The 18704-nt window shown below is 49.8% G+C and overlaps 1 protein-coding gene across 2 annotated transcripts in view; it reads right to left on the minus strand.

Annotated features, from left to right (window-relative positions):
• STAG3 (STAG3 cohesin complex component) overlaps positions 1-18704 on the minus strand; it is a 249753-nt gene that overhangs the window by 12972 nt on the left and 218077 nt on the right. For both annotated transcript variants that reach the window (XM_056570147.1, XM_056570148.1), the window contains exons 29-30: positions 16882-17105; positions 3212-3347 (exon numbers count right to left, since the gene is read on the minus strand). In XM_056570147.1, coding sequence (XP_056426122.1) covers positions 3212-3347; positions 16882-17105 — 360 coding nt within the window. The remainder of the gene's footprint in view (positions 1-3211; positions 3348-16881; positions 17106-18704) is intronic.

An 18704-nucleotide genomic window follows, 5' to 3' on the forward strand; every position in this document is an offset into this window, starting at 1 on the left:
CAGGGAAGTAATAATGCTTGTGTGTCAAACTTGACTTAAAGGAGTACTCCTGCGAAAATGAACTTATCCCCTATCCACAGGATAGGAGATAGGTAGCTGATCGAGGGGGGTCTGGCTGTTTGGGCTCTCAGTGAGGAGCACATGTGGTCTACCGGTAGATGGCACGTCCTTCATTCATTTCTATGGGAGTGCCGATGATGCCCAAAAACTGTACTCTGGTCTTTTTCGACGCTCCCATAGAAATTAATGGAGTGCGTGCCGGCTGCAGTACGCACTCCTCAACGGTGATCACGGGGGGCCCCAGTGGTTTGACCCCCTGCCATCAGCTACTTATCCCATATCCTGTGAATAAGGGATAAGTTCATTTTCGCCGGAGTTCTTCTTTAAAGTGTACCTGTCCTAGAGACATGTCAAAAGTTTGGAGCAGTCGGAGTGCACAACAAGATAGAACAAGCTGGGAGACGAGCTCGTGACTGAGCGCTCCTCTCCCTACTCTCTGTTCTTGTGACCAAGACAAACCCATAGGCTTACATTGTGAGTTTGCCTCAATCACGTGGCACAGAGTGAGGAGTGAACGAGCTTAGCGCAGAATGCTCCAGGCTTGTACTCCTAATCGGTGGGGGTCTGAACACTTAGGGGGAAACTTATCAATGTTGGTGTAGGTAGAAGTTTTTTGTAGATCTTTTTGGTTGGTCTAGATTTGCACTAGATTTACCATACTTGCGTGATGTCACGCTCTTCCGCCATTGTGGTCGGGATCCGAAGCCACAAGCAATGCCGGTGTGAGGTGGAAGCCATACAGGTGGGTGCTGCAGCCCAGATCCCGGGGGTCCCCAGCAGCAGGACCTCGGCGATCTGACATCTTATCCCCTATCCTTTGGATAGGGGATAAGATGTCTAGGGGTGCGGAGTAACCCTTTAACCCACGCTGCTGCTGAGCAGTTCAGAGTTAAGTCTTTATGCGCTATCCTGTATATACAGCCTTCTATAGATGACTGTATATACAGGATACAGTAGGCAGACGTAAACAATTGGAGGTTCCCTGTTTAGGAACACCCCAGGGGAGAGCGCCAAAAATGTACTAACCTTTTTTTTTTTTCTTCTCATTTCAGATACGTGAACGCGGAGGACTTCATCAGATTCGGTGGATTGCGACGATGACTGGCGTTTTTTTAAATGTCAATAAAAGGGTTAACGAGGGCTGTGGGGTATTGTTTTTAAATAAAAACATTTTTTCAATGTGTCGTGTTTTTTATAATTGTATTTTTAGGCTTAGTAATGGAAGCTGTTTGGAGACAGAGTCCATTACTAAGCTGGGGCTTAGTGTTAGCACCAAAATCAGCTAGCGCTAACCCTCCATTATTACCCCGGTACCCACCACCACAGGGGTGCCGGGAAGAGCCGGTACCAACAGGCTGGCGTTATTTAGGCTGGGGAGGGCCAGTAACAATGGTCTTCGCCCACCCTGGTAATATCAGGCTGTTGCTGCTTGGTTGGTATCTGGCTGATGCTGAAAATAGGGGGAACCACACACATTTTATTTATTTATTTATTTAAAAAAAACTAAAACATATAGGGTTCCCCCTATTTTCAGTGTCAGCCAGATACCAACCAAGCAGCAACAGCCAGCCTGACGTTACCAGGGTGGGCGTGGACCATTGTTACTGGCCCTCCCCAGCCTAAATAACGCCAGCCTGTTACCGCCTAGGCCCAGGAGCGCAATTTTTGACGCTCTGGACCTGTTGGTAGTGTTTAAAAGAACAGTCCCTCACAGCCCTCGTTAACCTTTTATTGAAATAAAAAAACGCTGGTCATCGTCGCAGTCCACTGAATCTGACGTCGTCCTCCACATTCACGTATCTGAAATGAGAAGAAAAGAAAAACAAAAATATGTGTTAGTATATTTTTTGCGCTCTCCCCTGGGGAGAGCGCACATAATGCAGCGTGTTCCTAAACAGGGAGCCTTCAATTCTTGAAAAACTACAACTCCCATAATGGGGGGCTGTAGTTAAGCAACAGCTGGAGTCTCCCTGTGTGGGAACACACTGCTAGAAAGGCTCTGTTCCCATTACGCAAAATGAATAATGAGAACAGAGCCATACTTACCACCCTGGCTTCAGGCCTGGATGGTGTAGCTCCGCCCCCTAATGACGTCATCACTAGGGGGAGGAGCAGTAAAGGTCGCAGGGGGTCTCAGGAGTCACATCCCCTTTCGATCTGTCCCTCTACCCCTTGGACTACTACTCCCATCATGGGACAGAATCTGTCCCATGAATGATAGGAGTAGTTGTAGTACCGCAGCGCTGAGGGAAGGCACTTGCACATCCCCCAGCTGCAGGACTCTTTTTGGACAGCTCAGACTACTACTCCCATCGTGGACAGACTCCTTCCATGATGGGAGTTATAGTCCAGAGGCTGAGGGGCAGATCACAGCAGGTCATTCTGCTGAGACCCACTGCAATCCGCATTTATTAAGTTAACAAGCCAGTAACACATGGGGCTCCAGGCTACTGTATACACTTTTCACCTATTCATAGCTATTCACCAATCAGAGCTCCGGTCTCCCGGTGGCAACGATTATGAATAGTGAAAGCGTATACAGTAGCCTGGAGCCGGCGGGGAGTGCAGTGGAGCTGCATGCGGGTCGCAGCAGGTCTGTGGAAAATGACCTGCTGCAATCTTCCCCTCAGCCCCTGGACTATAACTCCCATCATGGCAGAGTCTGTCCATGATGGGAATAGTAGTCCTAAAAGAATCCTGCAGCCGGGGGATGTGCAAGTGCCGTCCCTCAGCGTGCGAAACTAAAACTATTCCCATCATGGGACAGACTCTGTCCCATGATGGGAGTAGTTGTCGTTTAGCAGTGTTGAGGGACGGCTCCTGCATCCCCAGGCTGTCTCGGTAGAACACTTTCCTACGTGTCCTTTTTGATGGTGTATTTTTGCGTAAAAAAAAATGTGTCTAAACAAAAAAGACACACATGATAAATTAGTATCCACTGCAAAATGCATTCTACAATACACAAAAAAATAGACTACTTGTAAAAAAGTTACTAAATAAATAACTCACTGTGCAAAAATTTGCGCTACATATAGAAAAGAAAAAGCTTCTACCACTAATGATAAATTCCCCCCTTAGTCCCCAAGATCAAAACTTCTGACATGTACCTAGGACTTTTTTTGAAGTGACAGCGCCCATTTAAGTTTCTCACCTGGTATCAAAATCAGAATCGGATTCTTCTCTGTCATGTGTCGTAGCTGGCGTGGCCTTCCTCCTGCGCAGCACGGTAGAAGACATTAGAGGTGACTGCCCTTCTTCCTCATCACCCAGGACACTGCTGAAATCCTCTGCAATAAAGACAGGAAGATCATCATCCATGAATACAGGGCAGTGTTTCTCAAGCAGCGTGCCTACAGCTGTTGAAAAACTACAACTCTCTGCATGCCTGGACAGGCACATGCTCTCCGGGCATCCTAGGAGGTGTAATTTTGCAACAGCATAAAGAGGGTGCCCCATGCATCACTAAATTTAAACCTATGGAACACAACTATATAATAAAAAAAAAAAACAATCTTTATTGTTACACATGTTAAAACACAAACAATGAAGTATAAATATAAAATAGACCAGCAGCAGTTAGAAGAATAAAGTCATAGCACAGGGCAAAAGGTAATAGTAATTGATGTATATAAGGTGCTAATTGACATAAGTAGGTTAAATATCCGAGCAAGTATATAGCTGAATCAAGCCTGTTATATAAACCGGACATCCCCGCTAGAACACAACATACCATATATTAAGATACAGCAGTAAATATTAAGACATCAGATTGTTAACTCTAAGGGATAAATGGGATAGGGATGGAGGACAGGTGAGCTCAAGAACAATAGTTATAGAGCCTCATCCAACCACCATCAGCATAGAGCCAACCAAATACAGATCCCATGTCCCAATGAGAGTGAACAATGTGCTGTACTTACATGCCCAGGACCACCTCTACGCCGTTTCGCTTCCTCAGGGAGTGAGTTGATTAAGTCCAAAGAGCCAATTTATATGCAGTCCAACCAATAAGAACATAGAAATATGAATGTGTACCTCTACTAGCAGCTGCGGCGTCCCGCGTGTGGTTCCAAGCGCCATATTGATGCGCATGCGCGGGTTACGCGCAGCGCGATGACGTATCGCCATACTAAGGTTGACGCGTGCGCGGTGTGTAGATACATCACTACGCACGCGTATAAGACACCTGCCTATTGCAGATTAACGTGTCACCACTGTTAACAGCAGGTATCAATGGGCGCGCATGCGTGTACCTGCCTCACAGAGGCCACGTATATATATCTAACCACCGATTCTACCAATAGATGCACGCATGCGCAGACATACATTCTGGTGTCTTTGGCTGTCTGGGCATGCTAGGAGGTGTAGTTTTGCAACAGCTGGAGGGACACTGCTTGGGAAACACTGCTTTAGTGCGGTATAGTGTAGCAGCGATGTGGATATAGATACACCACACACAAAACAGACACTATTCCCAAGACAGATCTCTCTCAAAAAAGGAAAAATACAGTTTTTCTTCTCCTCTATAGGCCCTGTTTACACTATGTAAATTTCACAAAGAGATTCTGCTTCTTAGTTCACGCAACAGAAGTTCCATAGCGGAACTTCCGACAAAGAATTTGTTTCCGCCAGAAGATTGAACATGTTCAATCTTCTAGTGGTCTCTAATGGAGAAGTCCCGGCAGAAAGTGACAGCGTTTATTAGATTGTTGTGGACATAAAGGGCTTCCAGAGGAGGGGATTCACCCAGAATTACAGGTGGAGTTTGCATAGTATGCTGTGTTATAACCTACATACATGTTAGTATGTGCAGCGCATGTAGCAGTCATGTGCTCTTATAATATAAACATACCCCATGTGGAGGATTTATATGATGAAATAGCTTTTCTCTGTTGGCTCCATTGGGGGACACAGACCATGGGTGTATGCTACTGTCACTAGGAGGCTCGACACTATGGCAACAAGAAAAGTCGGCTCCTCCCAGCAGGGTATACCCGCCCACAGGCACCCGAGGTAATCAGTTTTAGCTTAGTGTCTTAAGGAAGTGGACATGGTCTGGAGTTCTCTCCAGACCAGATCTTATGTTTTATTATTTTCCTAATTTTAGGGATGTGTTAGTTTTTTATTCCATTTTCTTTCCTGTTTTCAGGTGGGGACTCAGGAACTGCGGCTCACTGTTTCCCCATTGCGATTGAGGGGGCACAGACATTGCGTATATGTACTGTCAACCCCCTCTCGCCAACGGTCAGCGCCTGGGGTTGTACCTCATGGGTCCGGGTCCCCCTATTCCCTGCTCGCCTCGCTGGCACATGGTAGCCCGGCGTGATGCAGGTGACAAAAAGCTGACTGAAAGCTTCATAGAAGACTTCATTAGGTAAGTTCTTCTGACTGAGGTGAGTATTTTTCCCTTTCTCCCTTAGGTGCAGATTTGCAACCTCTGGAGACCCTCAGTTTTTGGCCCACCTTTCTAAGGGTCTAATGGGGGTGGCCTGGACAGGGGGTCTCTTTATTACTGGGGTGAGCAGTGGCATTTTGGATGGGGCACAGCTAACTTCACATTTCATTCAAACAGATGTGGGTGTTTTACTTTAAGCGGCTGACAGCTGCGACGTTCTTCTATGCGAGGGCCGGCTTACTTTCACTTACGGCAGCAGGCTACTGCCGGCGGCGTCTCGCCCGCTCAGTTCCCCGCGAGCACATATGCGAATGACATGTGCGCTCGGGGCAAGGAGCGGGCGCCATTACTGTGTTTCCTGTTGAAATTTCGGCGGCCGGGGCGCTTTAGCTCCGCCCAACCAGGATCGCCGGAGCGTCTAGGGGCACGAACTGACCACCAATCAGCGCTGTGCACACGATTATGGTGGCAGGGGCCAATCAGCAGTGCCCCTGCTTCTGGCACGCCCTTCTCTTGCTATTGGCAGGCATTTCTACCTTCTCTATCTACACTAGAACGGAGTTCTCTTCACAGCAGCTGCCCTGGGGACACAGACTTGGGTGAGTGAGTTCTTTTTTCACTATGTCCGTGCCCAGAACTGTTCCTCCCTCAAAACAGACAACTGGAATGTTAGTTTCCCATTTTGTCTGTAAAAGCTGTAACTCCAAAATGCCCGTTTCTGCTGAACCCACTTGCTCTGCCTGCTCCCCCAGACCCCCCTGCTATTCTACCCCGGTTGTCTTCCTGACCCGGTGGGTTCGGCCACCCCTCCAGCCTGGGTTCTCTCCCTCCCTCAGTCTATATCCGACTTGGCTCAGGTCTCCCGTTATGTGGTGACTGCAATGGAGAGACCCTTCCGGCCATCCGGAGGGTCCCACGCTCCCCGTATACTGATGCTCTTGCAGCGTCATAGGGGTGTTTTTCATCTGACTCATCCTCCGAGTCTTGCAGGCACGGGCGTTCCCCTCACAGGCATCGCCTCGTTACTCCGCCCTGTAGCAAGCGTCACTCCCCTAGAGGACGGCTCCCATGGTCGCCGCTCTGGCTCTCCAGACCCGCGTACCAGGTCCGTCTCCCTCTCTTCCAGGGCCACCTCACACGTTCCCATTCACCTGGAGAACTTGTGGATGAAGTTTCCGATTCGGCGTCTGATTCAGAGGACCGCACGGATATGTCGGACATGGTGCACTCATTGGTCTCGGCCATAAGAGACACCTTCCATCTAGAGGTCCCAGGAACTTCGGACGTGGCTCCAGAAGTTTCCTTTCATCGTGCCCAACCTCCAGGGCTGCCTCACCTCGTTCCCATTCACCCGGAGAACTTGTGGATGAGGTTTCTGATTCGGCCTCTGACTCAGAGGACCGCATGGATATGCCTGCTGTTGTGTACTCATTGGTTTCGGCCATAAGAGACACCTTCCAGCTAAAGGACCCAGGAACTTCGGATGTGGTCCAGAAGTTTCCTCTCATCGTGCCCGACCTCTTCCAGGGCTGCCTCACCTCGTTCCCATTCACCTGGGGAACTTGTGGATGAGGTTTCTGATTTGGCCTTCGACTCAAAGGAACGCACGGATGCCTGATGTGGTTTACTCATTGGTTCGGCCATAAGAGACACCTTCCATCTAAAGGACCCAGGAACTTCGGACGTGGCTCCAGAAGTCTCCTTTTTTCGTGCCCGACCGGCACCCAAGACCTTCAGCTCTCACGTTGAATTTTACGCCCTGCTGGTATCCACCTGGAGGCACCCTGACAAGAACATTCTGGAAACGAAGAAGGTTCAAGCGCGGTATCCCTTCGCCAAGGACCTCATTGCTCGGTGGACCTCCTCTCCAACTGTGGATCTGCCGGTCTCCTGCCTCTCTAAGGCGCCTACATGGCCGTTGGCTGATGCGGCTGCCTTCAAGGGTCCAGCGGACATCAAGGTGGAGACTTTGGCAAACTTTGCCTTTGAGACAGCAGGATCTTCCTGATTTTGCTTCGGCCTGGGTGTCAAGGGCCCTTTCTGTATGGTCTCCCATCTCCGCCAGGGTAGTCTTCAAGATCCCTCTGGAGGATTTATTTAATCTAGCTCTCTGATGCTCCGCAGATGAAGATTTTCTGTGTTCTGCTTCCATGCGCAGCCACTGTGCTGCCTTTGCCACAAGCTACCTTGTAGCCACCGTCCCTCCATGTGGCTTAAAGCCTGGAATGTGGACGCCGCCTTCAGGAAGTGAGGCGACGGGCGGAAAAGAGTACTTTATTACGTCTGGATAAGGCTCACAGAAGCACTTTCCATCATAAGTCCTCCTTCGGGTTCTGCGGACCTTTGGTGCCACCAAAGGGTACCAACAAAGGGTCCAGACGGGCGCCTTCACGGGAAGAGGGCTCCCTCCTTCCGGACCTGTCCCTCCCGGAGGTCGGCTATCCGTTCCGGCCATTTTGCGGCCCCATCAGGCACCCGTAGGCCTTTCTCGGTCTGAAGGGTCGCCCCCCCACCCGCCGACCTTTCTCGGGTGGTTGGTCACCTCTTACTCTTCTGGGATGCCTGGACCACGCACATTCAGGATCCAGCTCCTTTTTCATCCAGGGAGTAATTGTCCTGGTTCCTTCAGGGGAATGTTTTCGAGGTTTATTCCAACCTCTTTGTAGTCCCCAAGAAAGGCGTTTCTGTTCGCCCCCAATCTTGGTTCTCGAGTATCTCAGCCAGCATCTTCTGTTCTCCCATCCCGAGTGGAGTCTCTCCGTTCGGTGCTGGCGTCCCTGGTTCATGGGGAATTTTCGTTCCTCGGTGGACATCAAGGATGCCTGCCTCCACATCTCATTGTTTCCTGGTCATCAGAGGTACCTCCGGTTTGTAGTTCCAGACAGTCATTTTCTATTGTGGCTCTCCATCTCGGTCTGACCACTTCTCCGCAGACCTTTACCAAAGTCCTGGCACCTGTGATAGCCCTTTTACGGACAACAGTTGTTTTCGTGACTCCTTACTTGGACGACCTCCTGATCAGAGCTTCAGCCAGGGCCCAGATCCTGGAGAGTCTTAGTCTCAACCTCCAGACCTTGTCTCACTTCGGTTGGATGGTCAATCGGGACAAGTCCAACCGCTCTCCTGAGGCTCCAGTTCGACTCGGCCTCTGCCCGCTTTCGACTCCGCCGACCAATCGGCTGACTCTCTTATCAAGAGTCCAATGACTTCGGCACCCCGCTCCAGTTTCCATTCGCTTTTGCATGGATGTCCTGGGTCGGTTAGCAGCGGCCGTGGAGGCCTTGCCATTTGCCCAGTTTCATCACCGACCTCTTCAACTGGTGATTCTCTTCCGGTGGGACAGGTCTCCATTGTCTCTCGACCGCAAGATCGTTCTCTCTCGACAGTCTTGTCGGTCCCTTCTATGGTGGCTTCGTTTCTACCCCGATTTTTCGGGGGCGCTCCTTCCTGCCCCTCCCTGCCAGTCTGTCGGGCTGGGGAGATGTTTTCAAGGACCGGCCGGTCTGGGGCCTTGGTCCCTCAAGAAGCCCTTTTCCCCTTCAACATGTTGGGGCCTAGGGCAATCCTTTCTTTGCTTGCTTCTTGGGAAATTCCCTTCTGGGCGGAACTCAGGTTTCCGGCCATCTCAGCGCTCTTCATGCCGGGCGTCTCTGGGATGTGGTCTTTCTCAGCCGGTCCTCAGCCGTCCAAGGCGAGTGGTCCCTACATCTGCAACCTCTGGGGCGCTCCAGGCGTGGACCTCTGCACATCCCGCCACAACCAAGCGTTCCTCTCTCTTGGTCGGGCTTTGCCCTACCTTATCTGTTTATTGGTCGGTCTTTTCCCTACCTTATCTGTTTATTTGTCGGTCTTTTCCCTACCTTATCTGTTTCCTCCCCTTCCTCTCTTATCGGGGTCCTGAGGAAACTCACAGCAGAGGGCGTTTCCGCCATTCTTGTGGCCCAGACTGGCCCCGGCAGGCGTGGTACGTCGTCGTGGTCAGGCTCCTCTACTTACCGCTGCACCTTCCCTATCGTCCAGACCTCCTATATCAGGTCTCCTGTGCCACCCCTATTTGCCATCTCTGCTTTTGACGGCGTGGCAGTTGAGACAGCGGTTTCCCTTCCCAAGTGGTTCGCACCATGCTGAGGGCTCACAAGCCTTCCTCTGCAAAGATTTACCACCATACCTGGCGGTCTTATTTCTGTTGGTGTGAAACTCAGCCTTTTTCTCCGGTCGTGGTTGGCTTTCAGCTCTCTTAGCGGTCAAAGGTTCGGCCGTTTCCATTCTTTTTCAACGTTCTCTGGCGTTCAATTATCAGGTCCGAACCTAGTTCAGGGAGTGGCACAAGCTGCCCCTCCTTATTAGTCCCTTTTTTTCCCCTTGGGACTTGCACTTGGTCTTAGATGCCCTGCAAGGCCCCCCTTTTGAATCTCTCAGGGACATTTCTCTTCGCCTCCTTCCCCGGAAGGTGGCGTTCCTTATTGCTCTTCCTTCTGTTAGGAGGTTGTCAGAGCTGGCAGCTCTCTCCTGCCGTTCTCCCTTCCTGGTTGTATACCAGGACAAGTTGTTTTGTTTTCCGTCCAGGTCCGTCCTTCGTACTTGATATGGTTTTGGCTTTTTCATCTCAATGAGAACATCGTCCTACCGTCCTTTTGTCCGGCCCCTTCTCATCCCTGGAAGCATTTATTCCACAACTTGTTGTGGTCGTTGGACAAGACAACCATTTTGGGAGCTTACCGCTGCAAGGGGAAGATCCCACCCTTCAGGGTTTTGGCTCATTCCACCCGTTTTTCGGGGCATCCTGGGCCCTCCGCTATGTGGCTTCGGCCTTGCAGTTCTGTAAGGCGTCCGCGTGGTCGTCTTTGCACTCTTTCTCAAGGTGCTACCAGATTCATACCTTCGCATCAGTTGATGCTACTCTGGGCTGTAAGATGTTGCAGACGGCAGTGGTCCCTCCGTCCATCTGTCTGATTCCTTACCCACCCAAGGGACGGCTTTGGTACGTCCCATGGTCTGTGTCCCCAATGGAGCCGATAGAGAAAAAGGAGATTTTTTAAGACTTACCGTAAAATCTCTTTCTCGAAGGATCCATTGGGGGACACAGACCGTGGGTGTATCTTGCTGTCTCTAGGAGGTGTGACACTATGGTAATAAAAAAGTCAGCTCCTCCCAGCAGGATATACCCGCCTTCTGGCTCTGAGCTAGTCAGTTTAAGTTCCAGAGCAATAGCAGGAGACCAATAGGTCAAGGAAAACCCAAAAACTGTCCGAGAACCAGAAGGAAAAACATAATGGATCCCCCAATGGATCCTTCGAGAAAGAGATTTCAGCCCATGCGAAAGTATGAACTCGGTAAAACCTTGAGAAAGTGTGCATAGACGACCAGGTAGCCACCTTGCAAATCTGCGAGGCTCTATTCTGGAGAGCCCAGGATGCCCCGACAGAATGAGTGGAATGAGCCACAACCCTGAAAGGAGGAATCTTCCCCTTGCAGTGATAGGCTTCCGAAATGGCGGACCTAATCCACCTAGAAATGGTGGCCTTGGAAGCAGGTTGTCCCTTGCGACGACAGTCCATAAGGACAAAAAAGGAATCACACTGACGAAACGAAGAAGTGATGAAGAGATAAGCCCGAACAGCCCGGACTACATCCAGCTTGTGTAGTAAGCGCTCCCTAGGATGAGAGGGAGTAGGACAAAAATACGGGAGGACAATGTCCTCATTGAGATGAAAGGCCGAGACCACCTTAGGCAAAAAGAAGGAACTGGCCGGAAAACGACCTTGTCCTGATGGATCACCAGAAACGGAGAACGGCAGGAAAGACCTGCCAATTCAGACACCCTCCGGATGGAGGTGATAGCCACCAGAAACGCCACTTTCCAAGAATGGAGGCGGAGAGACACCTCTCTAAGGGGCTCAAAGGGTGCACCCTGGAGGGCACTCAGAACCAAATTCAAGTCCAAAGGGGGACAAGGTGACCGATAAGGAGGAACAGCGTGTGCCACTCCTTGCAGGAAGGTCCGGACATGAGGATTAGATGCCAGGGGCCGCTGGAAAAGAACAGTAAGGGCCGAAACAAGACCCTTAAGGGAACTGAGAGACAACCCCAGTTCAAACCCCGACTGCAAAAAGGAGAGAAGACGGGGAACAGGGAAAGTCATTGGGGAGAAGTCCTGTGCTTCACACCAACGAAAATAAGACCTCCAAGTACGGTGGTAAATCCTTGCAGAGGAGGGCTTACGAGCCTTGAGCATGGTGCGAATGACTTGGGAAGAGAACCCGCGGGCCCTCAAAACCGCGGTCTCAACCGCCACGCCGTCAAATGCAGCGACTGTAAATTGGGGTGGCAAAGAGGACCCTAAGAGAGCAGGTCCGGACGGAGAGGAAGGCGCAGTGGAGTGTCGTCCAGGAGCCTGACTACGTTGTCATACCATGACCTTCGGGGCCAATCTGGAGCAACCAGAATGGCGGGGACGCCCTCTGCCTTGAGCTTCCTCAGCACCCTGGGAAGAAGCAGAAGAGGAGGGAACAGATAGGGTAGGGCAAACCCCGCCCAAGGAATCACTAGGGCGTCCACGGCCAGAGCCTGAGGGTCCCGGGACTTGGACACAAACGGAAGGATCTTCCGATTGTGCCGGGATGCGAAGAGGTCCACGTCTGGAATGCCCCAGAGGTCGCAGAGGATGCGCGAAGACTTCTGGATGTAGGGACCACTCGCCGGGGTCAGGTGAGGACCGACTGAGGATGTCCGCTTTACAGTTGAGCACCCCCGGGATGTGAATCGCCGAAATGGCCGGAACCTTGCTCTCCGCCCAGGAGAGAATCTTGGTCACCTTGGCCATGGCTGCCGAGCTGCGAGTGCCGCCCTGACGAGTTATGTACGCCACGGCCGTGGCATTGTCCGACTGAACGCGGAAAGGACTGAACTGAAGAATGGACTCCCAATGAAGAAGACAAAGAAGAATCACCCGCCGTAAATATGTTTATCGGAAGAAGGGTCTCCTGGGGAGACCAGAGTCCCTGAACCGTCCAATCTCTGAACACGCCGCCCCAGCCCGACAGGCTGGCATCCGTTGTAGCAACCTGCCAGTGAAGGGGAAGAAACGACCGCTCTTGAAGAAGAAGGGGGGAGCGGAGCTACCAGAGCACAGACTGACGGACCCTGTGAGGGAGAACAATCTGACGATCGAGGGACAGAGGAGACCTGTTCAATCGGGAGAGAATCACCAGTTGAAGTGGGCGGTAATGAAACTGGGCAAAAGGTACGGCCTCCATAGTTGCCACCATCCGACCCAGGACTTCAATACTACCCAGGACTACCATGTGCGGATGGAGACCGATACCTGGGTCCGAAGGGAGCAGACCCCCAACCGGAGCGCCAGACGTTTGTCCGGCGGAAGACGAATTCGGGCAGAGGCCGTGTCGAAGTGAAGTCCGAGAAAGGTTAGGGACTGGGTAGGACGGAGGACTGACTTGTCCTGGTTGATCATCCACCAGAAGCGAATCGTAGTGTGGAGAGTGACGTCCAGATTCTGGGCCCTGGATGGAGTCTTGATGAGAAGGTCGTCCATAGGGTATCACCGAGATTCCCCTCGCCCACAACAGGCCCATCTCCGGCGCAAGGACCTTTGTAAAGACCCGAGGAGCCGTGGCTAGACCGAAAGGGAGGGCTACAAATTGAAAGTGCCCTTCGGGAACCTTCAGTGAAGTCTTCAGTCGGCTTATGGTCCCTGCATCACGCCTGGCTGCTATGCACGAGCGAGGCGAGCAGAGACATAGGGGGACCCGGACCCATGAGGTACCACCCAGGCGCTGACCGTTGGCGAGAGGGGGTTAACAGCGCATATACGCAATGTCTGTGCCCCCTTACTCGCAATGTGGAAACAGTGAACCGCAGTTCCTGAGTCCCCACCTGAAAACAGAAAGAAAAGGGAATAAAAAACCCAGACCAGTCCACCTCCTTCAGACACTAAGCTTTAACTGACTAGCTCAGAGCCTGAAGGCAGGTATATCCTGCTGGGAGGAGCTGACTTTTTTATTACCATAGTGTCACACCTCCTAGAGACAGCAAGATACACCCACGGTCTGTGTCCCCCAATGGAGCCGATAGAGAAAGGAGATTTTTTATGCTTACCGTAAAATCTCTTTCTCGAAAGATCCATTGGGGGACACAGCTCCCACCCTTTTTTCTGGTGTTCCCATTTCAGTTATCTGTCCGAAGGTGTGTTCAGTTGCCTTTTCTTCTGATTGCTCGGACAGTTTGTGGTTTTCTCTTGACCTGTCGGTCTTCTCCTATTCCTCTGGGACTAAAACTGATTACCTCAGGTGCCTGTGGGCGGATATACCCTGCTGGGAGGAGCAGACTTTTCTTGTTGCCACAGTGGCAAGCCTCCTAGTGACAGCAGCATACACCCATGATCTGTGTCCCCCAATGGATCCTTTGAGAAAGAGATTTTGCGGTAAGCATAAAAAAGCTCCTTTTTTTTTTTTTTTACTTCTGTTATCTGGTACAGGGGATTCTAAACTCTATTTTTCGTATAAAAATAATAATAGGCTCAGACCCTTTAAAAGTAGTCTACTGTATTCAGCACAGAAGGTTGGACCTAACAATGTTAAGAGGTGGAGAATCACTTTAAAGGGGTACTCCGCCCCTAGACATCTTATCCTCTATCCAAAGGATAGGGGATAATATGTCTGATTGTGGGGGTCCCGCCGCTGGGGACTCTGCGATATCTGTGCTGCAACCAGCTTTGGTTTAGAGCGTCGGGTTCAGCACCGGAGGCTCGTGACATCACGGCCACACCCCGCTTGTGACGTCCCGACCACGCCCCCTCAATGCAAGTCTATGGGAGGGGGCGTAAAGGCCGCCACGCCCCCCCATAGACTTGCATTGAGGGGGCGTGGCCACGACATCAAGAGCAGGGTGTGACCGTGACGTCACGAACCTCTGCCCCACATCGCCAGTCATCCGGCACGGAACGAAGTTCGCTCCGTGCACCGAATATCTGGGGTGCCGCAGCCAAGATCGCGAGGGTCCCCAGTGGCGGGACCCCCGTGATCAGACATTTTATCCCCTGTCCTTTGGATAGGGGATAAGATGTCTATGGGCGGAGTACCCCTTTAAGAGTAAGGTCACATGTGCCGTATTTTGCTCCATATTTTTCTACCCATTAAAGTCAATGGATTGCAAAATCAGCTACAGAAAATATGCAGCAAAATATGGCACATGTGACTCTACCCTAAGGGTGTATTCACACCTATAGTATCCTGCGCATATTTGATGCGCAGGATTTGAAGATACAGATTTCAATGTACACGAAATGACTGAACACAGCATTAAATCTGCTGCTTCAAATCCTGCGCATCAAATATGTGCAGGATACTGTACATGTGAATACACCCTAAAGAGGTTTCCCACACTATGCACCGATGTTATAGGGATTAAATATACAATCTGTCTGATGAGTGGGTATACAAATACTGATAACCTTTAAGGGGTACTCCACTGGAAAACATTTTTTTTTATCAACTGGTGCCAGAAAGTTAAACCGATTTGTAAATAACTTCTATTAAAAAAAATATTAATCCCTCCAGTACTTATCAGCTGCTGTATAATCCACAGGAAATTCTCTTTTTAAATTTTATTTCCTTTCTGTCTGACCACAGTGCTCTCTGCTGACACCTCTGTCCATGTCAGGAACTGTCCAGAGCAGGATAGGTTTTCTATGGGGATTTGCTCCTACTCTGGAGGTGTCAGCAGAGAGCACTGTGGTCAGAAAGAAAGAAAATTCAAAAATAAAAAACTTCCTGGGGATTATACAGCAGCTGATAAGTACTGGAAGGATTAAGATTTTTGAATAGAAGTAATTTACAAATCTTTTTAACTTTCTGGCACCAGTTGATTTAAAAAAAAAAAAATGTTCTTCAGTGGAGTACCCCTTTAAGGCTAGGTTCACACTACGGAATTTCCGTCTGGAATTCTGCTTAGGAATTTCAGTCGGAAATTCTGGTGTAGCAGAATTCAATGGCTGGCAATGGGATTCCGCTGCACAGTGCAGACTACAGAATTTCAGTGCTGGCATAAGAATGATCATGATCATTCTTTAGGCAGAATCTGTGTGAAAGACATTGCAGTCTATGGGGACGGTCATGTCCGCGTGGTTCTGGTGCCGATTCAGTTGCCGCTGGGCGCATTGGGAATTTCTGGACGGAATGTCTCTGGCCGGAAATTCTGTAGTGTGAATCTAGCCTTACTAAGGCTAAGAACACTTCAAACCTAGCACTGTGCTCCAGGGAAAAAGCCATAGGGTTCACAACCTCTTTGTTTTATGAATTATAGGAGTCCCAGCAAATGATTTCTCATGGATCAGACATACCTATCAATGTATGTTATAAGAATAACCCAGTGTTTCGAAACCAGGGTGCCTCCAGCTGTTGCAAAACTACAACTCCCAGCATGCCCGGACAGCTGAAGGCATGCTAGTAGTTGTAGTTTTGCAAGACCTGGAGGGCTACAGTTTAGGGACCACTATATATAGTGGTCTCAAACTGTAGCCCTCCAGCTGTTGCAAAACTACATATTCCAGCATGCCCAAACAGCTGTCCGGGCATGCTGGGAGTTGTAGTTTTGCAACAGCTGGAGGCACCCTGGTTGGGAAAGACTAGAATTACCAATTTAAAGGGGAGTCCAGGCCCTAGAAACATAGCACTCAGGTATCTCCAGCACTCCTATAAACAATGCATGGAGCACGTGCTGACCCCCCCCCCCCCCCATCATTTTGTGCCTTTTCGTTTCTTAACATACTTGCTTTTTTAGTTTTTCTGACATGCAGCTACAAATCACTATTTCTGATCTCTAGTATAGAACATTGATTCAATATTATAACACCGAAAAGAGAACCATACCACAGAATAAACAGCAAGATAATAGAATATCAATCTTTATTAATACAATTTAGTGATAAAAAATATATTAAAATTTGAAAAAAAGAGAATAAATAGGCACTGGTGGACACGCCCCCTGAAGAAGCGGCATAACAGCGAAACGATCGTTGGGGTTCAGGTGTAGGTATGGTTTGGCACCCTTTATTGCATATTTTTGGCAGGCATCACCCTTGTATCCTACCAGCTATTGTGGCATTTATTCCTTATATTTGCATATTTTGATGTATTTGTGTCCTACCATTGTCCTATATCTTTGTATGTCCACCAGTGCCTATTTATTCTCTTTTTTTCAAATTTTAATATATTTTTTATCACTAAATTGTATTAATAAAGATTGATTTTGTTTATTCTATTATCTTGCTGTTTATTCTGTGGTATGGTTCTCTTTTCGGTGTTATAATTACAATCACATACCTTTACCTACTATATATGTAGGGTTATATGTACCTTTGGTGACATTGATTCAATATTCTAAAGTTTTAGTTGTTAAGGATTACTCACCCCTGCTGACCCTTCTCTTCTTATTTAAGGGAGAGAACTGGGGTGAGCGAGCCTGTCTCCTCTCCTTTGCCCGGCGTGTGCCCGGTGTGGTAGGACTGGGCTCAGCCTCTGTACCCAGTGATTTTTTATACGCATGCAGCGGCGCCCAAATTTCATCACCTTCGACAGTGACATCCTGCTCTGGGGGGATGCACTGCTGACAGGTCTCCTCAAGGTAATGTAAGCTGGAAAGGAAGAGGGGAGGAGTTATTATAGTGAGGCTTCAGAATGTGTCACAATTTTTGCTAAATAACTGGGAAATCGTAACAAATTTCCAAATAAACGTGTAGAAAAAAGCACAAGGTAATGCCATTTCTTACAGCTCTAGATAGCAGTGTTTCTCAAGCAGGTGTGACCCCAGCTGTTGCAAAAAGGAGATTTTTTAGACTTACCGTAAAATCTCTTTCTCGAAGGATCCATACACAGATGTGTAGGATCCATACACAGAATCTTGGGTATATGCTGCTGTCTCTAGGAGGCTTGACACTATGGTAACCAAAAAGTCGGCTCCTCCCAGCAGGATATACCTGCCTCCAGGCCACTGAGCAATTCAGTTTTAGTCCCAGAGCAATAGGAGGAGACCGACAGGTCAAAGGAAAAAAAAACATGAACTGTTCGAGTACCAGAAGAAAAATCAACTGAACACTCCCTCGGACAGATAACCGAAAAGGAACCCCAGAAAAGGGCGGGAGCTGTGTCCCCCAATGGATCCTTCGAGAAAGAGATTTTACGGTAAGTCTAAAAAATCTCCTTTTCTCTATCGGCTCCATTGGGGGCACCGAACCTTGGGACGTACCACCGCCGCCTGCAACACTTTACGGCCCAGACTAGCATCAGCCGATGCGAAGGTGTGAACCTGGGAAAAGCTCGAAAAAGTGTGCGAAGACGACCAGGTGGCCGCTTTACAGATCTGCGAGGCCGAGGCCTCATTTCGGAGAGCCCAGGATGCTCCCACAGAGCGGGTGAAATGAGCCAAAAACCCTGAAGGGCGGGACCTTCCCCATGCAGCGGTAAGCTTCCGAAATAGCACATCGGATCCACCTAGAAATGGTGGCCTTGGAAGCAGGCTGTCCCTTCCGACGACCTTCCGTAAGGACGAAAAAAGAATCGCACTGGCAAAGGGAAGAGGTGACAGAAAGATAAGTCCGAACAGCCCGTACCACATCCAATTTGTGGAGTAAGCGCTCCCTGGAATGAGAAGGAGCGGGACAAAAGGACGGAAGACGATGTCCTGGTTGAGATGAAAAGGCGAAACGACCTTAGGTAAGAAGGACAGATCTGGCCGGAAAACAACCTTGCCCGGATGAACTATCAGGAAAGGAGAACGGCAGGAAAGCGCTGCCAGTTCAGATACTCTCCTAATGGAAGTAATAGCCATAGAAAAGCCACCTCCCAGGATAGGAGGCGAAGGGGAACCTACCTAATGTCAGGGTCCGGATGAGTATACAGTGAGGATACTGGTGGTGGATCCTCTGTGTCAGTGGGGTGATGACGTGGGCCGTATCAGGGGAAAGGGTCTAAGGGGTTACTGGTTTTCACCAGAGCCCGCCGCAAAGCGGGATGGACTTGCAGCGGCAGGTAACCCCCAGGTCGTTCCACCCGATAGCGACTCAACCCCAACTGACGGCTGAGACAGGCGCGGTACAAGGGATTAGGCAAGAGCAAGGTCGAACGTAGCAGAAGGTCAGGGCAGGCAGCAAGGATCGTAGTCAGGGGCAACGGCAGAGGGTCTGGAACACTGGCTTGGAACATACACAGGAAACGCTTTCACTGGCACTGAGCCA

Source organism: Hyla sarda, chromosome 4, assembly GCF_029499605.1.
Source record: "Hyla sarda isolate aHylSar1 chromosome 4, aHylSar1.hap1, whole genome shotgun sequence".
NCBI classification, from domain to species: domain Eukaryota; kingdom Metazoa; phylum Chordata; class Amphibia; order Anura; family Hylidae; genus Hyla; species Hyla sarda.